Raw genomic sequence first — 25934 nt, forward strand, 5'->3', positions numbered from 1 at the left:
TAGCAGGTGTAATTTTACCATTTTTAAAGAATACTAGATGCACCTAACAACACTTCTCCTAAAATGAGTTTCAGAATGTTTGTTGAGTGATGGGCCAAGCTAGGACTTAAACCTAAATCCTAAAAAGATCAATTATTTTATAAGAACATATTTATGTTATGTTGTTCATATACATTTTTTTTATAGTATTTCAAAAAAATACATTCCCTTTTTCAGTTTAAAAATTTAATTTCTCATTTTATTTTATTTTTTTAATTTAAATGTAAAGATTAAACATCGTTTATTTGTTATTACATATTGTATTAAATTTTATAAAAAATACTTACATATATTTTTTGTGACTTTAATGTATAAGTTTCCGCCCTCAATATTTTTATACGATCAATTTTAATCTATTTACACTTAAAATTATTAGAATATTTTTTTAAAAAAATATATTTAAAATTATAATAATATAAAAATATTTATAATAATTTCTCACGCTGAATTATATATTAAACTAGTTAACTAGTATTATTTTAAGATAATTCTAGAAAACAAAATTTTAAAATTATGCTTGAATTATTATAGAGACGTCGTGTGTCCTATGAAATATTAAATATAGTGGGTATAGATTAAACTACAGTTTGCACAGTCAACCACCAGCATTGTTTATCTGACTAGGTGTGGACGCAAACTCGAGGAATGGTGAACCTCGTTCGGTATTTATATATATGAAAGTGTTAATAAATGTTAGATCCATCCATACACTTTGTTATCAAAGACTTAAATCAACACGTTGGACGAGTTTTTTTCTGTCTGTAGCTGTCGGAAGTTTGAAACATACATATTCTTCTTAATTTTGGGTCAGTAGTATGTGGAAGTTGAAGATAGCAGAAGGAGGAGATGGGTTAATCTCTGTGAACAATTTCATTGGACGTCAACACTGGGAGTTTGATCCTAATGCTGGAACTCCACAAGAACGTGCTCAAGTTGAAAGGGTACGAGAGGAATACAAAAAGAACCGGTTTTGCATTAAGCAAAGCGGTGACCTACTCATGAGAATGCAGGTACGATGCTACACAAACTAATACATCATACATGTCATGTGACTTTTAAATGCTTGTTTCGATGATACACCAAACTAATACACCTGCAGGTAGGATGGTACACTAAACTAATGCAATGAAATAGTAGTAGAGACTTTAACAGCATTTCTACAATTAAAAGCAACAGATTATTGTTTCTTCGTTTTAAACATTTGAATTTAGAATTGTATATTGAAATTTTACCAACATACCTCAGTAATCATATCACAACAATTTTATAACTCACTTTCTTAAAATAAATTTGTTCATACAGAATTATATATATATATATATATATATATATATGTAATTTATTTTTGTCTTTGTCCTTAATTTTTTTTAGATTTTTGCTTTTAATTCATTATTTAGATATTGATCGGCCAAAATTCTTAATTTTTATTTCGAACACCGTTAACTAATGAGCGTAACAACAATATTAATAACCTGGTCATGTATAAATTTTTTGATAAACTGTATTTTTAATATCTTATTCACATATTATTGAACTATCAATATTTGTTTTTTTATCATTAGTTAAGTTGTGTTACTTAACAACAAAAATTAAAAGTAGTAACCGAGAAAAAGTTTAAGAGTTAAAAGCTTATCTAAAAAGTTTAGAAAAAATAATAAACCCATATAACAAATATATATATATATATATTATATATATATATATATATTATATATTATATATATATGGTATCAAATAAACTTATATAAAGCAACAACAAAAAGTAAACTTATATAATAATACTTTTCCAATTCAACAAGTTTGTTCAACTTACGATGGAAGTCCATTCTCAAATTTTAAATGTGATCGTTGAGGATTGTCTGTTTATGTTTTTTATTTGTCCCAACTAAGTTGACTGGTGTTTGATAATTAATTGAAATGTGGTGACTGTCAGCTCACAAAGGAGAACACGTGTGGGCCCATTCTAGCAAGAGTGAACGTGAAAGACACGGAAAACGTAACGGAGGAAGCATTGATCACTACAATGAGAAAGGCTATCAATTTCTATTCCTCTATTCAAGCCCATGATGGCCACTGGCCAGCAGAATCTGCTGGCCCTTTGTTTTTCCTTCAACCTTTGGTGAGCATGTTCAATTTCAGCATTTTTTTCCCCTTTCATGAAAGGCTTTGCACTAATGTTATTTTACTTTTTCTGAATACTACCACTTAAGTTGTAGGTTGTCAAGTATTTTTCTAATTGGCTTACGAAAAAAAAAGTATTTTTTCTAATTGATGTTATCTATCATATAATCAATCACTCTTAAATACTTGAACGATACCACACCCACAAGGCATAACCATACAATATATAGCAATTGTTTGCTTTAATGATTTTTCTTCGTGTTGTATTTCTATTGTCCTTTGTATAATAAAATAAATGTCTGGTTTTAAAAGTGATGATCTCTTTCTTCAACATGTGGCTTTACTGTTGAAAAGTAATTTTTTTAAAATGCTCAAATTAATTGTTTTATTTTTTATATAGTGTGAAACATGTTCTATTTATAAATTTAAACATTTTTATTTTTATTTATACCTTTTAAATTTTACTTAAAATTAAAAATATTGACACCATAATATATATACTCGTTAGTTTATTTATATACTTGTTAGTTTAGAGTTAAAGTTTAACGCAATTTTATAGTAAGAAAATTTTCCACCCTAGTTAGTTCAATATTATATTGCTATATTATTTAATGAGTTTGATAACTAGCGGAATTATAGTACCACGTATTTGAACCTGAAGATTATTAAACTCGTAATTTTGGTAGTCAATAGAAGCTTGCTTTTCTGAAGGTATGCCCTCTATACACATCGTATATTCTGATATTGATATTACCATGTATGCAGGTAATGGCACTCTATATTACAGGGTCCCTAAATGATGTTTTAGGACCAGAACACCAGAAGGAAATTATTCGTTATTTGTATAATCATCAGGTATATTTTTATCTTGTTTCTTAAGTAATGTAATGCATACAAGAATGAAAATAACATTAGCTCAGGCTCCGGCAACTAAAAGTAAGATTTATGCATGAAATTTTAATTTAGTTCCAACTGAATAACCTATGAGTCTATTGGTTGTTGCATTGCATGATGAGACAGAACGAAGATGGAGGTTGGGGATTGCATATAGAGAGTCACAGCACAATGTTTGGGTCAGCGTTGAGCTACATTGCCTTGAGAATTCTTGGAGAAGGGCCTGAAGATGGTGAAGACAGGGCAATGGCTAGAGGCAGAAAATGGATCCTCGACCACGGTGGTTTGGAAGCTATTCCATCCTGGGGAAAGTTCTGGGTCACGGTAACTAAATAAATACTATATCATTTGTAATTAACTTGTAGTGGTAAACGCTACAATATATACAAGTGTAGACCATATTAACTATTAAGCAATAAACACGCATGCAATATACATATTATGTTGCTTTGTACAGGTACTTGGAGTTTATGAGTGGTCAGGCTGCAACCCACTTCCACCAGAGATATGGCTTTTGCCCAAGTACGCCCCCATTCATCCAGGTTTACTACCTTACCACCTAATTAATCATAATTAAATCAAGCAACTATATGCTTGTACATAGAATATAATATAATAACGTCATTTGCCAAATAATATATTGTACAGGGAAAATGTTATGCTACTGTCGCTTAGTTTACATGCCCATGTCATACTTATTTGGGAAGAGATTTGTGGGTCCAATTACCGGGTTAATCATATCTCTAAGAGAAGAAATGTACAACCAGCCTTATGATCAAATCGATTGGAATAACGCCCGAAGCACAGTTGCCAAGGTTTTATTTCCCACTTCAAAATATCTGCAATTTTTATTTGGACAAAATTTAGATGCAGTTTTTTGGATATTTTTAGTTTTCTTTCATTAGAATTACAGTTTTATCTTGGTAGTCAATAGTAATCTTCAATGCATACCTTACATGAATTATCAAGATGATACTTCAATTCTAATCAGAGAGTAAAAGAAATTGTATTTAAGCTTTTCACCTGAATAATACTTTGGATAATTTTTTTTGACTTGTTAAGGGAAGGCAACTATTTGATGTTCGTATTTATTGAACTTAGTCAATATGCAATTTCAGGAGGATCTCTATTACCCACATCCTCTGATTCAAGATATGTTATGGGCATCTCTTCATCACGTGGCAGAGCCTCTTCTGAATTGCTGGCCCTTTTCCATGCTGAGAGAGAAGGCACTAGAAGTCGCAATTGATCATATTCGTTATGAGGACGAGAACAGTGGATACCTTTGTATTGGTAGTGTAGAGAAGGTAAACATAATAACAAGCTTAACCATTAAATAACAGTATTATTACTATTTAGAGGTTGATTTCTAAATGGAGTTAGTCACACATGTCAGGTGTTGTGTTTGATTGCACGTTGGGTCGAAGATCCAAACTCAGAGGCATACAAGCTTCATTTAGCCAGAATCCCTGATTACTTTTGGCTTGCAGAAGATGGATTGAAAATCCAGGTTAGTATAACTATCACCTTTATATTATTTATCAAAATCTAAAAATTGGAAAAGTTACTGCTTGTCACAAAATAACAGATAGGAAAATGCACTTAAGTTACTTCACTAAAAAATTGCAGAGTTTGGGTTCTCAACTGTGGGATGCTACATTAGCTATACAAGCAATAATATCATGTGATTTGAGTGAAGAGTATGGACCTACACTTCGTAAAGCACACCACTTTGTCAAGGCTTCCCAGGTTAGACTTAATATGCATATTGCATACTAAGACGTGAAGAATCCTAAGAAGCTAAGAATCAGAACCATGATGAGAGAGTTAATGCCAATTTTTTTTTTTTTTTTTTTTTATTGAAGGTGCTTGAAAATCCATCAGGTAATTTCAAAGCAATGCATCGACACATATCCAAAGGAGCATGGACATTCTCAATGCAGGATCAGGGTTGGCAAGTCTCTGACTGCACAGCAGAAGGATTAAAGGTTCATGCATATTCTACTCGTTAATTTAGAGCATGCTTAGTTCAGCTTATTTTAGAAAAAACAATTTCTTATTTTAAAAGAATAGTTTTATTTATTTTTTAAAATCCATAAGAGAAATGCACTTATTTTAATTATCAACACTGATCAGAATTTGACATACTGCAAATACAGGCTGCACTTCTATTGTCACAAATGTCTCCTGACCTAATAGGCGAGAAAATGGAAGATGAGAGGTTCTATGATGCTGTTGATGTGATTTTATCTCTTCAGGTATGGTTTTCTCTAATTAGAATGTTGCATGCAATTTCTAACAGCAACTTTGAGTCTGTAACACACTTTTAACATATTTGGTTCAACTACAGAGCGGCAATGGCGGCTTCCCTGCTTGGGAGCCTCAAAGAGCGTACCGTTGGTTAGAGGTAAGAAAATATGGTTTTTTTCAATTGGTGAAACGAAATATTATACTTCACAACATTGTTTTAATTAAGAGACAAGTGATAACTCGTGTCTGCTGGTGCAGAAGTTCAATCCAACGGAAATCTTCAAAGACACTCTCATTGAGATGGAGTAAGATAACACTGCCAAATTAAACGTATCGTTGTTGCACTAGATTCGCCAATTCTCGTTACTTACAGTGTGCAATGTTTTGAAATAGGTATGTGGAGTGCACATCATCGGCATTGCAGGGCCTGGCTTTGTTTAGAAAGTTATATCCAAAACACAGAAGAAAGGAAGTCGATCTCTGTATTTCTAAAGCAATCCGTTACATTGAAAAAACACAAAATCCTGATGGATCATGGTATTTACTTTTTCTCTTATTGGTATTTGTATATTTAGCAAATGATTGGTTCAACTTTTGTTTTAAAAAACCTAACACTTTTCAGGTTTGGCTGTTGGGGAATTTGCTATACCTATGGTACATTGTTTTCTGTAAAAGGGTTAACAGACTGTGGAAAAAACTACCGTAATAGTCCTGCCTTGCGTAAAGCTTGCAAATTTTTGTTGTCAAAGCAGCTTCCTAATGGAGGATGGGGTGAGAGTTACTTGTCAAGCCAAAACAAGGTATATATATTATTGCTTGAATAGCACACTAGACTCTGAAAAAAGAGGTCAGTGTTAATAAATTTCTATCTACACAAATATATCGGATGCTTTCTTTGCCAAACAGGTTTACACAAATCTAAAAGGCAACAGGGCAAACTTAGTTCAAACTTCATGGGCTTTGATGTCCCTCATTGATGCAGGGCAGGTTAGTAAACAAAAATCTTCAAGTATTTTAGTACTTATATTGTATGAGTTTAATTGTCATTCACTTTATCAATCAGAAATAATATGTGATGATTGTTAGAGTAGTTATTATAAAAATCAACAAATTTATCTTTCATAACAAAATGATATGAAGTATTAGATTGATCAAAGGATAGAACAAGGTTTCCACACAGATGTAGTATGTTATTGTGCTAAAAATGATTATTTTTTTCTGACAAAAAGGTTGAGATAGATCCAACACCCGTAGAGCGTGGAATAAGGTTATTAATAAATTCTCAAATGGAAGATGGAGACTTTCCACAACAGGTAACTCTCATGTGATGTCAAATAAAGCGAGCACATATATGTTTTTCTCATCAATTTATAATCTACACTCTACAGGAGATCACTGGAGTATTCATGAGGAATTGTACGCTGAACTATTCTTCATATCGAAACATTTTTCTCATATGGGCTCTGGGAGAGTATCGTCGCCGTGTCTTTACGCATAAAAGTCAAATACTTAGCTCCACCTAACTCCAATCCAACTCATTTTGTTGCCTCAATGCACCCATTATTATACTTAGCAACTAAGCGCAGTGCAATTTTTGCGGAGCCACCCTTCGCCCTTGTAAACACAGCACATGTTGCAAGGGTATCTGCCATGATGCTTGTTCACTTTAGTTCTTATCATTTTTTATAGGTCTTATCTCATGTTACATTATATTTAAAAACTTTAATGGTGAAACTATTCAAAAACTTTAAATGTCTCTCATTAGTCTCACGACTCATATGTTATTTCATTATTTTGTGTTTTTCTATTTATTTTTTAACAAGATAATAATTCATTTATAGATTAATTTTAAAATAATAAATATACATTAAAATAAATCATTTTTCTATATCAGAGGGTAGACTGAGACAAACAAAAGCAAGGTTGGACACTACCGTACCAAGTCCTGGGTATAGGTAAAATAGATTGGTCCGGTGTTAGTAAAATTAATTCTAAATCAAATTGATTTTGGTTAAAATTAATCTTAAAGTAATATAATTTATGTTTAAATATCTTGTTTTTAAAATAAGTTAAAAGTAAAAATTGATATAAACTTTTTTATCTAACTCAGAAATAATTATGGACTCAAAATCAATTTTAAATTCTTTTTTGACGTAAAATTAAACATGTAAAAATTTATCTAAAATTAATTTTGCACTCAATCATTTATGAAATATAAAACCAAACATGCATCAAATAAGTGTGTTCACGTTGGAAATAAAGTTTTGGAATTGAAAATAATTTTTTAATTATAAACTATATTTATATAAGAACAATTATGTATCAACATGTGATTAGTTCAAATAGAAATTAATAAACTTAAATTTGTTAATAGAGTTTCAGATTGAAGTCTTATAGATAATTATGTTAGTAATGCTGCATTTTAATTTCTCTTGAATGACCGAGGACTGTTGGACTTGTGCTGCCGTAGGGTTTGGAACCGTGGATGGATTGAGAAGCAAGAAAGGAGGAAGAATAAAAAACATGTATGAAATGAGAGTTAGTGTGTCTAATGATAGGATAAGGTGGTAATTCACTACTTATAAGACTAAAACTATTTTGATTTCATCCTGTAACCCTAAGTTAGAGAACAAAAACTGGAGAATTGAAATGGAATAGGATGAAATTTATTCCATCAAATATCATTCTATTTCATTAATATTCTAGTGATTTAAACTATGAAACCTATTAAAATGTTGTGATGAGATTAATTGACATCAAATGTATAAAAAATTCTACATACATTAAGTTTATAAAATTTCATGCAAATTATATTTATTTATCTATGGTTATATTAAAGGATATAATTAATTAATTACTGTTAACATTTTCCCCCTTTTTCAAAATAAACAAGAAATAAATTATTATTTCATTTTTTTAATTTAAATAGTAAGAAAATCTTATTTATTTTTTATTAATTCTCTTTATGTTCAAATAAAATGTAAATTATAATAAAAAGTAGATAAATTGACGTAAGATTAGTTCAGTTTAATCTAGTGGGATTGAGAATTCAATCCTAGGTATACAAATGCATTAAATACTTGAAAAGAGAATTTAATACATTCAATCTTTCTATTTTTATATATAAGACTTAATTACTTAGAGATTAAAAAAGATTGTTAATTAAGTTGATACTAACAAATATATTAAATTTATAACTTTTTTTTAAAATTATCGTTGTCATTAATATTTCTCTTCTTTTTAATGATTTCTTAATATTTTTTCTTTTTTTGATTAATAAGAGATATTTTTAATCTAAAAATAATTAATAAAAATTATTATATGCTGAATCTAATAGAAAATATATATCATTTTAAATTTGCTTCTTACGAAGGGAGTAGTATTTTTTATTCGGCTCAAATAATTTTTTCTTAACTAGAAAATACATGTAATTTATAAATAAAAAAAAGTTTATTTCTATGATAAAAAAACCCATAAACAATGAAAATGTAATAATGTCGTTGGCTGTAGGAATTAGTCAATTAGACACGCCATTATTCACATCATGTAGTCAAGTGTGAATTTTTTTATTTTCTTGTGAGTTGAATGGACTTGGAGAAGTGATTTGAAAATGTGAGAATCGTCAATGCGACATATACAGATGTAATAATATTGGACCTGATTCAGGGACTAATTACTTACTAACCGGACCAAGGAAAATAAATAAATAACAACGGAAATGGCAAGGGTGAAAATAGTGTAGAGTTTGGGGGTATTTTGCGCAACAGAGATGGGACCAAAACGAAAGAAGATTAGAGCCCTTAGTTTGGCGCTTTCTACGCCCATCGGTGAACCCAACGCCATTGAACCTTGAATCATTCTTCACTCGTTTCAGTCAAACCTTTTTCTCTCTCTTTCTTTCTTCAAATTCAACTTGCAATTCCAATTCCTCGTGAGTTGGTTCTCTTTTCCGACGAACCATCTCAAATCCGCCACCACATAATGTAAATGTACTCGAATGCGAATGTGAATGTGAATGCGCTTCTGTGCGGTTTCGATTCAGATCCAGATTCATGGGGATTTGCTTCAGCATTGAAGACCCAAACAACCTCTCCATCTCCGATTCGAACGCCAAGCCTAATAAACCTGCAGGTAACTTCAATTTCCGATTCGATCCAAACCCAAACGAACCGTTTTCTTTGCCTTCATCGATTAACGTTAATCAATCGTCGTATGAAAAATTTGATGAGTAGGTCATGAATCTGGCGCTCCATTGGCTTCCATGAATATCAAAGATCTCCGCGAAGGTGCTGGATACAGCAATGTGGATATTTTCACGTACGAAGAGCTTAGGCTCGCGACGAAGCACTTTCGTCCCGATTTCATCTTGGGAGAAGGAGGCTTCGGAGTTGTATATAAAGGCGTCATAGACCATAGCGTGAGGTCGGGTTACATGTCCACTGAAGTCGCCATTAAGGAACTTAATCGCGAAGGATTTCAAGGAGATAGAGAATGGCTCGTACGTAACTCTTACTTTTCCTTACTTCTCTTGTAGCATTCAACTCGTTTTAATGCACAGTTAATTGCCATTGAACATTTTAATTAATGAGGTCGTGGCATATTTAACTGTTAGTACCATAAGTACATATTGATAATTGTATGCACACATTCATTTATTATTAGCCACTAGTTAGGTAAAGTTGATCACCATTATACATCTTAATAATCTCACGAAACTATTAAACACGTGTAAGACATATTAACCATTAGTGTTGCAAGTACATATTGATAATTATATAGACACGTTCATTTACTCTTAACTACCTGTGAGACAAAGTTAATCACCATTAGACATTTCAAAAATCTTGACATTATTAACCACTTGTAAGATATATTAAACCAATCGTGCCATAGGTACAAATTGATAATTCTATACAATTACTTCTATTTATTTTTAACCACTTTTGAACCATGTTTGCATGTGGTTAAGTTTGATTTGGTGTTTGAACAATGAGAATTGACTGTTAGAGTGGAAAGGAGTTTATGCAAGTAAAGACTGGACAGGACTGAACTTAGCCGCATGGTTTTGTTTACTTTGCAGGCGGAAGTTAACTATTTAGGTCAATTCAGTCACCCAAATCTGGTGAAGCTCATTGGATATTCCTGTGAGGATGACCACCGGTTATTGGTGTATGAATACATGGCAAGTGGGAGCTTGGAGAAACATCTTTTTCGCAGTAAGCTTTACATGGAATTTGCAAATGTATCTAAAATTTTAATTTTTAAATTGGACCAAGGTTATATGTACCGGGATCAGATTATTCTCGTAATTAATATGTTATCTGCAATTGGGTTTGTACCAGGGAGGTTGTGTTTGTACCTTATCATGTTATTTACTAAGGCTTACATATTTATCTCTTTATCTGAAAGACTAGCTCAATTATGTTAACGCCTTGTGGATTGGAGGCAGGAAGCCTTCTTTGAGCTTCAAAATGGTGTACAGTGTACTCCACCTTCCTGTCCTCCCCCTCTGGCCATCTCTCCCTTTTATGTAGGTGGCTGTTTCTCAAATGTAGTTTGCTTGGGGGCACCGAAGGTCTCAAATTTGTTAACACCATTAATATATTATCCTCTAACCTTCTGCATGATACTGGAGTACTTGGCCTTTGCATATGTCTTCTATATGGCTTTTAGCATGATGTGTTAGTTATATAGCCAAACAAAATGTTGAAAAAACTGATCCATTTGTAAATGTCCTCTTTAATATTTAACCTGCTAATAATCAAATAAAGCTACCAGTCTTGTCATCAATTCATGTAATGAGTATCTCATCTTTCGTCAAAGCTCCCTTTTGACATGGAAACCTTGAATAAACTCATTATTCTTACCATTCAATTCCTTAAGTGCATTGCATAGGCAACTGTAACTAAAAACTAAAAGAAAAAACGTGTAAGGAAATTGCCTCTATTTTACCATCCTAATCATCACACTGTTTATCAATGCTAGGAGTGGGCTCAACATTGACTTGGTCAAAAAGAATGAAGATTGCTTTACATGCTGCAAGGGGGCTCGCTTTTCTTCATGGTGCAGAAAGGCCTATTATATATCGTGACTTCAAGACTTCAAATATCTTGCTAGATGCGGTTTGTTGTCTGCTATCTTATTCTGGAAAATAGTTTTTGTTGTCAGCTTTTTACTAGAGACTGAGATTTGTAGCTTCTTCAAAACGAGCTTCTGTTTAAACATCAGTAGATATTTCTGCAAAATTTGAAAGGAAAAGGAAACTGCTTTGATCTTCTCTAACTATTCAACCTGACTTGCTACCCTTGAATTTTAAATATACCTGGTATAAAATTTTATTTTAGCATCTTTGTGGTGCTCAGCTAATGGTTTCTTTAGAGGGCTTTCAAGTTTCAATGGCCAAAATGCAGAGAGATTGGTGAGCACTGCTTAGTTGATATGTCTTTGTTTTAATGCGTTGTTTGTATTTTCTTGATTCTTTTTGGAGGATTCTTATCCTCAGCTGCTTATTTCTCTATTTTCCTTTTCTAGCAAAATTTATTATTTTGTTGATTTGACAAAGGAGACTTTCATGATCACATTGCAAATCTTCCAACAAAGTATTTTCCTTTTCTAATAAGCAAATTTGAAAATAGTATAGTAGAAAAACAGGCTGTAATTTTTTTAAAATGTTTACTTGTGTGCCACTATAAAACAAGTGAATTTAATAAAGGTATATAAACCTGCAGGATTTCAATGCGAAGCTTTCGGACTTTGGCCTTGCAAAGGATGGTCCGATGGGGGACCAAACCCATGTTTCAACACGAGTAATGGGCACATATGGATACGCTGCTCCTGAGTATGTCATGACTGGTGAGTTACCCGAAGCTATTGATGGTGAATTTTTCCATTTCATTTCTAATTTCTCAGAAATATGGAGAATTCATAAACGATAAAAAAGGTGCAATTACTCTCATATTTTATGTAATTTACACAATTGTGAATTGACATAAACAACTGTTATTAGACATGTCTGATCCGTTTTGTGCGCATTGTTGGAAATGAAAGCTGGCATGCATTGCATTAACATATTCAACATATTAGAAACAAGTATGTCAATTCCTATATTCTAGATTTCTGTCCGTGGTTGGAGTTTAATGACAAAATAGAAATCTAGAATTGGTATGATATTTTATGTGATATGTGAACTTTTTTTTCTTTGATGAGATCATAATATATCACAACTTCTGCTTTTGTATTTCATTTTTCTTTATCTAGATAAACAATTTAATGATAAATGAAAAGGTGGAAGTAACATTCCACCAAGTACTCGGAGACGTAATAAATTAGGACTAAATATGTTTCTAGTCTCTAAAAAAAATTGTTTCCTTTTGGTCCCTCATGGAAATGTGTCATTTGTTGTCCTGATTTCCATACACGAGGAACCAAAATAGACAATTATTTATGAAAGACAAGAATCACATGACATTTTTATAAATAAGGGACCAAAAAGAGATAATTGATTTTTGAGGGACTACAAACGAATTTTATCTTATTTGTATGTAAGGACTAACAACATATTTAGTACTTTATTTTTATCATTCAGAGTATGAGAGTGAGCCTTGGCAACAAGGTTGCTGCCTTGTGATCACCTAAACAAGTGTGAGCTTTGTGCACTTGTCTCTCCTTTTTTATTTCTAACTTTTGGCATATATTAACTATTTATGGTGTAGGAAACCTACATTTATTCTTGTAGATAGTCCTTTCAATCTTAAACTGATGATCAAGCCACTATTTTGACATGTACGTATGAGATTACATCTGTTAACTAACCTGATTGTCATTATGATCAGGGCATTTGACAGCTCGAAGTGATGTGTATGGTTTTGGGGTGGTGCTACTTGAAATGCTTATCGGTAGAAGAGCATTAGACAAGAGCAGGCCTAGCCGAGAGCACAACTTGGTTGAGTGGGCCCGTCCACTATTGAATCATAACAAAAAACTTTTGAAAATCCTAGACCCAAAACTAGAGGGGCAATATTCATGTAAAACTGCATTGAAGGTGGCCCATTTAGCATACCAGTGTCTTAGCCAAAACCCGAAAGGTAGACCGCTAATGAGCCAGGTTGTTGAAATTCTCGAAAACTTTCAGTCAAAGGGGGGGAATGAGGAAGATCAAATGCTTCAAACTGGCGGTACCAGCGTAACCCTTTATGAGGTTCCTAAGGGCAGCAATGACACTCCAACTTAGGGCTAATACCAAACTACAAATGACGACGAGGTTTACAGGAGCAAAGGTTGGTGAGAAAAGAAAAAAGCTGAACCAGCCTTCAAATGACTCTGATTTATGTAGTTCCTTCACCAAGGTTTGTGCTCGAGATAAGTCTTCTTCCAGAAGTTGAAGTTTCACTAATGTGGATGGCAATTAAACTTGTACAAAATGTTCACAGGTGGATCCGTTGGTGTTTCCAGATGTGTGTTTGCTTTGAGCAGAATTGGCGAAGGCAATGTGGCTTATGCATTCTATGTTGCTTTTTATTCCAATTTTGAGTGATGAGGACGCTGTTTATTGGAACATTTAACAGAGCTATTGTAAAACATTTTTTAAACTACTTTCTGCATTCGATTTGTATTCAGTAAAGCATCTTCTGCGTCAAATCAATAGTGGGGATGTCAATGGATCAGACGAATTGTTAACGAACTCACGTTTAGTTTAAGTTAGGTCATTTAAAAGTCATTGTTGAAAGTGATTATTTGTAACCTACTTCACGATCAAAACCCTCAGCAACCTTGCTCAAGACTATAAACATTGAAGAATCAATAAGGACGACGTATTCGAGCATACTGTTCGAGAAATAATGGTTGTATGGACTGACTGATTTGCATTCAACGTGGTTTTCTGCAAATTTTTCACATGCGGAGAACCAATCCCAAGTGCTCAAAATTAGACCATTTCAATTTCCACATTTTTTTGTTTAATGACAACCGCGTTTCAATACTTCTGTCAGTTTTTCCAAAATCAATTATATTTAACTCAACTCTAAACCAAACATGCACTTGTCCATTGTCCGACCACAATACCAACGGGAAAAAAAATGCTAAGCACTAAGCTGCTTATACGCAATTCAGATATAATGAAAACACTTTTCCAAGTTTATACACCAAAATGCATTATCAATTGAAACTCATTATGTGACTCTGCGCTTTGAGCAATAATCTAATGAGAAGCATTGGCTATTGGAGTAGACATGACAACAGGACAAGGCTGGATATAAGATTTCCCATTCCCCAAAATCCATCCCGGGCAGGTATGACTTTTGGTTCCCCCATTCCCAGCGGGTACCAGGTATACCCATCCCCTGCACGTGTCCATCCTTATCGATCATGCAAAACCCAGTTTTGGTGAAAAAATACCAAAGTAAGGATAAAGATAGAGAAAGAATCGTTATTATAAAGATTATAAATTATAAACATTTTGAAGAAAGGGGAAACAAATGCTTCGACTTTATTAATCAATAACTCACTATATAGCCTTAAAAGATCTCAAATGATATTTGTACTTTTTTTCTCACTGCATTTTAAATTTCCTTTTTCAAGAAGAAAATGTCTCAAAAAATAAAAATAAAAACACGAGATGTTTTCTTGTATCTATAGAAAAAAGAACAAGCTGAATGAACCACGCTACTGAGATTCATCCATTGGGTCATGACGGTTACAAGATTGAGATCTTAAATCCCGATCATCTTGCCTAGCCTCTTCAGACTCAACCGACTTAGAAACAGAATCCTCAAGAGCCTCAAGAAAAGACAAAACTGTGAACTTGTCTGCTAAGAAAGAAAAAAAAAATCAATATTAAATCATCAACCAATAATCTGATAATAGTTTCTAACACTTTTTCTCATTTTATGTTCTTCACATGAAATGGTATGATAAAATTCAAGGTAGAGAGATGGAAAAAAGAGAAAAGAGAAACTTGAATATTACTTTGGATAATGCTCAAATGAGCAAATCAATTTTTATATAAATACATTGAGTCTTATATAGCTAAACTTAACTAATTTTTAACTAACTAAACTAACTTGTAACCAACTAAACTAATCTATATCTCTAATATGATAAAACTACCGATTTCATACAAGACAGACATGCATCAGACGTTTAAACCCTAAAAGGACATGAAAGTTTGGAAGAAAATAGTCTGAGTTGTGTTCAATGACAATTCCCTTTTCCCACTCTACCACCCACTCCAAACATGCGGGAAAAATAAATTGTACTGAAACCCCTACCTACCATACCAAATAGAAAAAGGGAATAAAGGGGAAAAAAAACATCAGCACCCATTATACATGTCATAGAACAAGCTAGATGAGAGAAGAAAACTACAATGGGCATTAAAAACGCAAATAGGACTTAATACTTGGGCTAGACGAAAAACAAGAAAGTACTACTCACATTTACTTGGATCAATTCCAAACTGAGACAAGTCTATCTGTCCTGTTCGAAGTACCTACGGCAATAAATACATGCATAAAAACCTTTATTAGTATATTTTGAAAAGAATGTTAAATAAGAGTAGTGAGGCACTGCATTCTCACATAAGTAAACGAATCTACTTGCTGACGGAAAGGTGGGCTCTGCAACAACTCCAATATCTCTTCTGGAGACCATTCACCCTACATCAAAGAATATTGCATGAATCTGTAAATGAAAGAATACTAAAACTCAAACACCACATTGTCATGTACCTCAGGTAAGTAGGGAGCTAAACGCTGCTCCAAAGGTAATGTATCCATCAATGGCATTATTAGATCAGGCTTCAATATATCCCCAAGTCCCAAGCCTAATAAAAAAACAGGAAAATTGTCAAAGTATATTTATCTTTTATTAACATTTTACCCCAAAATAAGATGGAAAAAAGTCTAACTTATTCCAATTAATCCACTTCATCATGAAACAGTTTTGTATGTGGATGGCTCAAGTTTTCAAAGAATACAATGATAAGTTCTAAATCAAAAAGCATGATTCCAGCAATGATAACTAACAATAAACATCAAACTTTGGATATTATGATAATGCACATACATATTAGACAATGATCCCCCCCCCCCCAAAAAAAAAAAAAAATACTACCACTCCAGTGGTGAACCAAACATTGTAACTCATAACTAGGCAAATAAAATTTTGTATCCTGGTTAGTTGACATATATTTCCCTCTCATCATCATTGTGAAAAATGTACTTCAGTATGGCCTATACATCTCTAGTTTGAACTTTGAATGTAATAGCATGCAATATTTTCTGTTGACACACATCTTTATTACTGTGTTCATAGATAACCAGGAATGGAGTATAGTATCAGATGATTACCTCCATCAGGATCAACAATACTATCTGCAAACATCATTAGAAAAATAACAGGTCAGGTCTCAATAATTAAAAAGTACACACAATATTATCTCTTTCAATTGAACTTATTACCTGCAGGCCCAATGTTACTCAATATTCTTTGGAGATCTTCCAATTTAACTGGACCAGAAGATGTTACATCACTCGTTGCTTCCACGCCCAAGTTTGGGATACCTAAGTTTGCAGCTCTTTTTAACAACAAAATTCAATGCATTTAGTGTCCAGTTGGCTATAGATAAGAGAAAGCAACAAGGGTTAGATACCCTTTGATAACTAAACTACCTCCCAAAATGCATGACCACACCAAATAAAAACAAAGGATTGAGATTTTAACAACTTCATAGTTATACATATGTTTGTATTTTATCACAATCCCAACTATTTATTTTCCCATCAATGGTCATAACTCTACATTTTACCCTATAAAATGCAACCTTCACTTTAGTGGAATCAAATCTCAAAGGAAGAACAGTCACAACTCACTACAACCTTAAATAACATTATTTCATGTTTAGAAAAGAAAAATCGAAGATATTTAGCAGTGAGATGAATATGAAGCCATGTGCCATTTAGTACTTAAAACATTGGCTGGCTGAGATGAGACAATTTGCTAATGAAAGAATTTGGTAGTTAAAGACAGCATTTTCAGGCCTTTACTTTCTCTTCACTAAAGAACCATTTACTATTAAAAGCAGCATATATTACATCCAACCCAATCTACTTGATGTTGGTTCTAAGCTCCAGAGTAGTGATGATTCTGTTTTCAACTAATTCATTGAACTTGCAAAAGGCAAGGGTACAAAATTCATAGCCATGATAGAGTAGCTCTGTTTTGAATCAATCAGCCTAGCACAAAAAAAATATAAATCCTTCTAAAAGAAGAGGATACACACTGAATTCTACTGGCAAAACCACCCATATTAGATTTGGCCAGTGCACAATCTCTTACAGAATGGAGGTATCTAACAAATGGGTAAAAAATGGGAAGTAAATAAAATAGACAGTACAGAGTGAGAAGATCTGAAAATAAACACAGAAAATGCACGAACATGCATTTTTTTCCACTTTGATTGGAACTTTACCAGAATTTCATCTGTAGCAAGAAGTGCAAACTACCTTCACCAATTACAAGATTAAAACAAACAAAGAAACAAAACTCATTAATTTTGTAAGTCATAGCATCTGCAAACATTTAAATATCCAAAATACATCAGTACCTAGACGAGATGTCATCCTCAGCCATATCTTCAGAAACTTGAAGTGGAAGGGATCCATCAGGCTCCTCTTCACCAAGCAACTCTGTTAATCAGTATATAATTTGAAGCGCATTCAATGGTTTTCATGTATTCTGAAAACTTTTGTCAATAAATAGAGTTGAATTACAAATAAATATGTATACTTCTTGAAAAGAAGTGGTTTCCAATGTATTAATTTTTTCTGATCCAAAAATCAATACAAAATGGAAGCAAACTTGAATATTTTCTAAAACTATTTAAAATTTGACAGACACAATTTTTGTCATGACTACTTTCCTTTCATTTTTATTAGGAACAAAAATCTATTTCACCGTGACATTTAAGCAGAATAGCAGGACTATCCAGTGACAGGAGGCTTAAGCTACCAAGAGGAAGCAACTTACCTAATGGTCTATTAATGTAATCATTCACTGAGCTACACAGTTGTGAATCATCATCAGCATTTGATTCCTAGACACAATGAAGGATCGTGTAGAAATGTAAGAGCTAATCATACAGGTAAGCACTTAGGAGATCAGAGGAAATGAGTAATAAGACCAACCTGCATCCAGAAGAAGAACTTCCTGTCATCGCTATTAAACTTCAATATGTAAACCCTTCCGGATGTTTGATTAACCTATGCAACCAATAATTAGAGCTGTAAGAATCATCAAACAAAATAGTATAACCAAAATGATTGAGAGTAAAGCAATGGAACCTTCTCAAAAATAGCCTCGTTGGGAAATATTATCTGATCCTGTGTTAGCTTGGGTCAAGAAAGATCAAGTTAAATCCAGCGGGAAGCAACATAATATATATCATTGTGATTGAGATACAGTATAAAAAATGATAATCAGCAGAATAATGCTCAGAAAGGAGCAGGAAGAAAAACTCAGAAAACATTGAATTTGAGAATAATAATCAAATTACACTTTGAATTAAACATGTAAAATAAATGAAAACTCCTGAACAAAAGAAGGAACCTAATTGTGCATCCCCTTAAATGATGATTACCAAGCCACTGAAAACAAAGGATACATCTTCAACAATATTTTGTGTGCGATCAAGCCACTGAAAATGGACTAATCCCTCCTCACCCTGAAACAGAAGCAATCACTTTAAAAATCCAGTTGCAGTAAAGGGTTTAAAACACAATGAATAATGAAGTATTCGACATGCAATTAAACCATACCCTAGCAATTCGAACAAGTCCTTTCCGTGTATCAGGAACAACCCTTTTTTCCTCAAGAAACATTTTGCCAGCACGGAACTCCAGCATGACTTCCTGTCAATATATATTTTCATCCAATGAAAAAACAGAGGAAAAAACACAAATGAAAAAACCCTAACACTTTGATCCCAGATCTCTTTGACTTTATTCATTGAATTCAAAACAAATTTACCGTTAACTTTATATCAAATAGCAAACCATACATTGCAACTAAGCCGCGCACACATCATCATCTACATTTAAAGTAATGGGGATCCTTAATGCAATAAACTTTCTAGCACGGCACTACCCTACCATGGGCTTTCTCACAAATCAACATAGAGAAAATTTCATGAGCGAATAAAAGGGAGGGAAACATCTACAGAAGACAAAAATTTCAATCCAGAGGCATTATTATTACCAGAATTGCTGGAAAAACATCTGCCGAAGACGAACTCATAGCTCCAGATTGCAAACAGAACTACATAACATGAATCAATTTCAAAAAACAAAACCAGAAAAGCATGCATACATGTATAATAAATGAATGCATAATACCCGTTACTTACGAGCAGCGACTATAAGTTCAGAAAGGCCGCGAAAAAACAAAACCCTAAAGGAAGAAATATGTACTTACAAGTGCTTAGTTGATAGTATTGCTCAACTCAACGCAAAGCAAGAGAAAGGGAAAAAAATTGAAAAGCACAAATCGAGGGTTCCGCTTAATTAATTTTACACTTTTCTGTTCACTTCTCTAACGCTTCTTTGCTTCTTCCCATTCAATCTTCGTCTTCAAAATAAACTACGGGTATGACATCCTCATCCACCGCTGTTTTTAATCATTAATTAATTAATTAATTTCCTTTTCTTTTCTAAGAAAATAAAAAAAAATGCAGATTTTGTTACCAAAATAAAATAGTGTGATTAAGTTTGAATTTTATCAAAGTAATTTCAGATTTTAAAAAAAACATGGTACTAAAATAAAATAAGTCGTGTTTTTCATATACAAGAAATAAAAAGGTAAACCATATAAGCAGTGACTGTATGAATTATTAAATTATTTACATAGAAAAATGTGAATTATATTATCTATAATTATATAAAAACAGTCCAAAAGTTGACGGGCGCGCGAATTATTTCTTGTTTTGGAGGCAATTGCAGGTCCAATTAAAATATTTATAGTCATTTTGATTTTATGAATTAATTTGATATTTCCACGTGTCTCTTTCGTCTTCTTTTTCATTCTCTCTTCGTAAATGAGACTTAAAAAAAACGGAAAATACTTTTCTCTCTCTCTCTCTGCAAAGTAGGTTGTCGGAGAACAGTGAGCTTCACCGGAACAACCTTGTCCTCAACCACCAGCCTTCCAAGACCACCAACGCCACCAGTCACTTTCGCTTATGAAACTCCCTCTCCTCAGCTATGGTGAAGGACGAGGTTGATCGCTCCGGTGACAAGGTGACAACTTAGGATTTGTGGAGAGAGAAAGGAGTCAGCAATGGTTAAGGACGAGGTTGATCGTTCCGGTGACAGCTTGCAATTCTCAAGGCAATCACCTAGGGTATGTTTGTTTACCCGTTTGGAGTTCCAAACGGCCATTCAGGGAGCATCGAACGCCACTCTCATGTGTTTGACAATTTTTTTTTCCGTTACGTTGAATGCAATTATAGTGAAAACGTACTTTTAATCCAAAGCAATATGTGGCTTACTTTTCCGTTCAACGCTCTCTAATTTTTCTTCGCCTCAAATATGTTGTATGTATTTAATTTTATTTTTTATATTAATTTTTATTTCTAATATTAATTAAAAATGTATTTTATATGTATATATTTTAATAATTTCTTTTGCAAACTCTATGTTTTTTAATTTATAATACACCCTCAATTTTTAACAAGATGTAATAATATATTATCAATGTACTTAAAAAAATAATGAAATAAATCATAATATTATATTTTAATTAAATTCTATTCAAATTTTATGTCTAATTTGGTCATTATATAATAATCCTACTTTTCATCCTAATCATCCAAACAAGTTTTATTTTGACAAAAGTATTTTTACAATAAAGTATTCAAACATAAAACAAGTTACATTCAATTTATTTTTACTTAACCTTAAGTTAAAAAGTTACTTTAAGTTAAACTTAACTTTACAAACTATAATCCAAACACACACTTGCGATTTGTTGAGAGAGAAAAGAACATATTTGTGTGTGTGTCCATTTACAAATAGAGAGAAACAAAGTGAAAAAAAGGACACATAAAGAAATTCGACTGATTCGTATAATCTAACGACTACAATATTTTTAACTGGGCATGCAGTTGCCTCCAAAACGGGAGAGGATTATTGAAAAAATAACATCAAATAAGTATAATATATTGATAAGGTATGGTACTAGAGGTACCCAAATACAAGTATCATGCAGGAGATCACCTCCATGCTAACCCATATTAACAACATAGATGTGTAAATATAAGTTAACCCGAGAACTATAACAAAAGTTTAGTCTTATCCCCCTCCTACCCAACAACTCCAAAACAAAGTCACCCTACCCCAAATTGTTTATACCCACCCTGTACATTTAACTCATCCAATCCATTTATCCTCCTCCTAGCACGAAAGCAAGTATGTTTGAATATTACTACATCACTGTACATATGAGAATTTAAACCAAGGTGATAAAGAGCTCAACCAAGACCAAACTTAAAACATAATATCCTGGACTAAAAGCTTCCAATTTGCAACTTGTTGATTAAAAACACGACTGTTCCTTTCTTTCCAAATGCAAAAAATTATTGTGCACCACACTACCTTCCAAATCTGACTTTCCTTATGTGATCTCCCCAAATCTGAATTTAGCCAGAAGTGACCAACTACAAAGTTCGGTGCAGCGTAGGCAAAGTTTGGTGATGTCCAACTGTAGCAAGCATTTCATACCTTGACAATAAAGTCGCAAGAAATTAGCAGATGTTGAGAAACTCAAGATGTTGAAGGCATAAAGGACATAACAAATCGTCTCCTTCCCAATAATATTTCTTTTGAAGAGGTTGTCTTTGGTTAGTAGTCTTCCCCTTATAGATCTCCAAATGAGAAAAGCCACTCTGGGGGATATTTCTACCTCCCACACTTCCACAAAGGTAGAGTCCAACTTCTCTAGCTCAATATCTCCAAAGCGTAATTTATAAGTCGAATTTAAAGAATAACTAACTACCTGAAGCATTCTCCAACCAGAACCAAGAGTCTAAGAACTCTTTTTGTACCTGCACATTACACAAAAAATGGTTTAAGTTGTAAAATAAGTTCACTCTCTCACCCAAAGGGTGTTCTTCTTCATCTAAATGACCAACACCACCTATCCTCCCTTCACGTACCCATTTTTCCCACCACCACTACCTCCTTTTGTTCCAAAAGAAGGAATAATCTTGGAAACTGGTTTGCCAAACTTTCCCCATTAAGCCAGTATCCTCCCAAAATCTAATTTTATTTGTCACCCCTACTTTACAAAAAATACCTTTGTCAAACCAACCTTGTCTACCAAGGCCACCACGATCTTTCTTAAGGTCCCACAAAACTCTACATAGTAGAGTTTCCCTCCCTCAAAATGTTATGCCAATCACCATATATAGACGCTAAAACTTCCCACCATAGACCTTCATCGCAATGAAAAAGATACCATCTTGGTTTTCCCAATAGTGCTTCATTGAATTTGTCAAAAAAAAATTTACCCCTAATCCTCTCATTTTTTTGCTTTTGCAAATCATGTCTCATTTCACCCCAGCAATCTTTTTTGTTATCATGATTTGCACCCCACAAAAATATTCTTTGAATTCCCTCTAATGTAGAGTTAACTTCCTTAGGAATTTTTAAAAATGAGAGGTAAAACAAAGAAAGCCTGACCACCAAAAGACACATTTTTATGCTTCTAAAGGGTCAATCTCATTTGAAATTTTTGTATGACGAGTTGTCACATCATTGTCCTATGAGGATTCACCCTAATAAGTAGCCCTAAATATGAAAATGGGAAGGAATTCAACATACTAGAATACCTCTCCACCACTCCCTTGTCCAATCCAATTTCACCAAAGCTACTCTGATGAAAACTTACACCTAGTTCGGAAACTAATTCAAATAATCTAAGAATAACTTTTATAGTGAAAACATTTGTCACATTCACCTCTCCAACGAATATTGTGTCATTGGCATATTATAGCAAATTTATCTCACACTCATTTTTGTCTACCACGTATCCCTCAAACAAGTTTTTGTGTCTAGCTTGCCTCATTAATTCAATCAATCCCTCCACCACAACCAAAAATGAAAAGGGGGCTAATGAGTCTCCTTGATGAAATCCTTTAGAACATTTGAATTCTTGAGTTGGACGTCAATTCACCAACACCAAAGCCCAATATGATTGAAGACATCCCTTAATCCAATTAATCCATGTACCATGAAATCCTAATTGAGGTAACATATAAAATAAAACCTCCCATGATATCGAATCATAAGCCTTTTTAAAATCAACTTTTTAAAAAAAGACACTTCTTTGTTCTCTTCGCATCATTGACCATCTCATTTGCTATCATCACACTACGAAGAAGTTGTCTCCCTCCAATAAATGCACTTTGCCTATGATCAATAACTCTTCCCAACACTTTTTTCATCCTATTAGCTAACAATTTAGCTAATATCTTGTATATGCAACCCACAAGGGAGATATGTCTAAAATCACCTAACCCTTGAGGATTACATCACATTTGGCGATCAAAGAGATGAAAGACAAATTTGTACCTCTAGGAAGAACACCATGAGAAAGAAATTCCTCCAAGAATCTCATAATATCACCTTCAACAATTCCCACAACTCTTTGATGAATAGAAAAGTGTAACCATTTGGCTACCACAATCATTAATTACTTCATTCACCTCCTCCTCTTTGAGGAAAGAGATAAACATAAAATTGTCTTCACTGGAAAGATGACGAGAGAGGATTCATGTCCGTTAGACATGTGTTACTGGAATATAAATATTGTACGTTGATCATACAAAGCACAAGTACAATATGTTAGTTTGTTGTTAAATGTATATCATTCATTATTTGCATATTTTTTTATATAAATGTAAATATAAATATATAAGTAGTAGACTAAAATATTTGTTTAAAATAAAGACTACAATAAGTTTTAACATAATTTTATCCCGAAAAAAAATTATGTTGCAGATATTCAATTTATTAAAAATCATTGGTACAATTTCATTTGATATATCATCTAAGCTTCATGTATGGTGGTTAAAGATGACACAAAGTGGATTTTGGGAGATGGCAACAAGTTGAGTATTTGGAAAGTCCCATCCTTGTGCTAAAAAAAATGAAGATACAAATTTAGAAGATGGCAAGGGGTTGTCTCCTAATAAGGCAACATCTTTGTGGAAAAAAAAATGAGTCTAGTGTCCGGTAACATGTTTTTTTGTGAAAATCCCAGAAAAATTTGACTTGCATATCTTTTTTTGGGTGTGATGATGAAATGATAGTTTGGTTAGGTATTTGTCCCATTATTTAACAAACAATTCAGGATGTTGACAGATTTGAAGGAGTGTTTATTCTTGTTGCTATGACAACTTTCACAAGATAATTAATAACTCCTAGCTATAATAATTTGGTGCATTTCACGTAGATGCAACGAAGTTGTATGGAAAAATATTAACAAGGCAGTTCGTTCATGTATCTTTTTACCTTGACACTCAAGCCCTTCGTGATTGGCATCGGACACATGCATGAGACCCACAACATTCATTTCATTCAAATTCTCATAATATTCTATCACGAACGAAACCTCATGCAAATTACTTCAAGTACAACATTGATATTGTAATATTTAAGGAAGATGTGCAATTAGGAGTACAAGATAATCAATTAAAACTAAACTATTTTTTAACCGAATCGAACCGGTTTGGTGAAATTAAATTGGACTATTTTTTCGAAATAAATTTGATTTGAATCGAATTGATTTGTAGAACAATAAAAATAGTTCCAAAGCAGCTCAAAACCAATTTAGTTATGAACCAATTCTTTAAAAGCAGTTTGATTCCAAATCAGTTTGACAAAAATAGTTCATCCCAGTTCAATTTTTTTAGCAAGATTTTTTGTCCTTGTATATAACAAATTTTTGGCTAATGACAGAAGATAAACTGCATTTTTTAAAATATTGTCCTATAAAATTAAATTCTCAATCACATAGGACAATATTTTCAAAAATGAAGTCTTTCTTTTATGTGGGCAAAAAACTTGTTGCTACCATACTAAGCCAAAATACACGTGGAGCTCAAAAGAAGAAAACTTTCATATTGATCAATGTCAATAAATACACTATGATTTCTTATAATTAAAATAAAATTATATATGAATTTCTTAATAATAACATAGTCAAGATTAAAAAAAATAATTTAAGAAACTTACTGTTATAAAAAAAAATGCTCTAACAAATAACAAAAATAATGAGTGGCGGGTTGATAACACTGTTGCAAATACAATGATTTGTATGTAAATAATTTTCTAAGGGTGTATCGTTACGGATTGTAATACACTCTTTTAATCTTTACTTTCTCCAGGCAACTTTATCCTTTATTTTTTTTAAATAATTAAAAAAAATTGAATATGACTTATTTATTTGTATTCATCTAAACATTTTGTTTTACTTCTTTCCTTTTTAACTCTGTCACAAATAATGCAATTTTTTTTTTCTCTATTTCTCATTTTATTTATTTTTCCTCCTTTGTTTCAGTTCTTATCCGATCGAAAAAG

General features: G+C 32.8%; 3 protein-coding genes across 10 annotated transcripts; 2 read left to right on the forward strand and 1 right to left on the reverse strand.

Moving 5' to 3' along the window:
• Nucleotides 1-630: 630 nt before the first annotated feature.
• Nucleotides 631-7056, forward strand: LOC100794151 (lupeol synthase). 4 transcript variants are annotated; one of them, XM_003530427.5, is made up of 18 exons: nucleotides 631-1049; nucleotides 1973-2158; nucleotides 2926-3015; nucleotides 3181-3378; nucleotides 3512-3596; nucleotides 3703-3869; nucleotides 4173-4361; nucleotides 4451-4564; nucleotides 4684-4803; nucleotides 4920-5042; nucleotides 5214-5312; nucleotides 5405-5461; nucleotides 5563-5609; nucleotides 5698-5841; nucleotides 5927-6104; nucleotides 6211-6291; nucleotides 6534-6617; nucleotides 6693-7056. In XM_003530427.5, the coding sequence occupies exons 1-18, from the start codon at nucleotides 855-857 to the stop codon at nucleotides 6825-6827; spliced, it is 2292 nt and encodes a 763-aa protein (XP_003530475.1). In that variant the 5' UTR covers nucleotides 631-854; the 3' UTR covers nucleotides 6828-7056. The 4 variants fall into 4 exon arrangements, with proteins under 4 accessions (XP_003530475.1, XP_040873846.1, XP_025985287.1 ...); XM_026129502.2 differs by lacking the exons at nucleotides 631-1049; nucleotides 1973-2158 and adding an exon at nucleotides 2813-2842; XM_041017911.1 differs by lacking the exons at nucleotides 631-1049; nucleotides 1973-2158 and adding an exon at nucleotides 2840-2871 and having other exon boundaries at nucleotides 2948-3015.
• Nucleotides 7057-9035: 1979 nt separating this feature from the next.
• Nucleotides 9036-13941, forward strand: LOC100819547 (probable serine/threonine-protein kinase PBL17). Of its 2 annotated transcripts, XR_415375.4 has the most exons (7): nucleotides 9040-9435; nucleotides 9537-9802; nucleotides 10385-10520; nucleotides 11290-11426; nucleotides 12033-12156; nucleotides 13137-13649; nucleotides 13734-13941. XR_415375.4 is itself a non-coding variant. In XM_003530480.5 (6 exons), the coding sequence occupies exons 1-6, from the start codon at nucleotides 9357-9359 to the stop codon at nucleotides 13532-13534; spliced, it is 1140 nt and encodes a 379-aa protein (XP_003530528.1). In that variant the 5' UTR covers nucleotides 9036-9356; the 3' UTR covers nucleotides 13535-13941. The 2 variants fall into 2 exon arrangements, 1 of the variants encoding a protein (XP_003530528.1); XM_003530480.5 differs by having other exon boundaries at nucleotides 9036-9435; nucleotides 13137-13941.
• An 815-nt stretch (nucleotides 13942-14756) lies between these two features.
• Nucleotides 14757-20131, reverse strand: LOC100815281 (26S proteasome regulatory subunit RPN13). Of its 4 annotated transcripts, XM_014778648.3 has the most exons (15): nucleotides 19771-20035; nucleotides 19555-19614; nucleotides 19358-19454; nucleotides 19116-19208; nucleotides 18962-19021; nucleotides 18642-18680; nucleotides 18486-18560; nucleotides 18328-18394; nucleotides 17906-17987; nucleotides 16761-16876; nucleotides 16650-16673; nucleotides 16029-16123; nucleotides 15879-15956; nucleotides 15736-15790; nucleotides 14757-15110 (listed from the first exon to the last, which is right to left on the reverse strand). In XM_014778648.3, the coding sequence occupies exons 3-15, from the start codon at nucleotides 19385-19387 to the stop codon at nucleotides 14965-14967; spliced, it is 960 nt and encodes a 319-aa protein (XP_014634134.1). In that variant the 5' UTR covers nucleotides 19388-19454; nucleotides 19555-19614; nucleotides 19771-20035; the 3' UTR covers nucleotides 14757-14964. The 4 variants fall into 4 exon arrangements, with proteins under 4 accessions (XP_014634134.1, XP_014634135.1, XP_006584789.1 ...); XM_014778649.3 differs by lacking the exon at nucleotides 19358-19454 and having other exon boundaries at nucleotides 17906-17972; nucleotides 19771-20034; XM_006584726.4 differs by lacking the exon at nucleotides 19358-19454 and having other exon boundaries at nucleotides 14900-15107; nucleotides 19771-20131.
• Between the last annotated feature and the right edge of the window lie 5803 nt (nucleotides 20132-25934).

This window comes from Glycine max, chromosome 8 (assembly GCF_000004515.6).
Source record: "Glycine max cultivar Williams 82 chromosome 8, Glycine_max_v4.0, whole genome shotgun sequence".
NCBI lineage: Eukaryota > Viridiplantae > Streptophyta > Magnoliopsida > Fabales > Fabaceae > Glycine > Glycine max.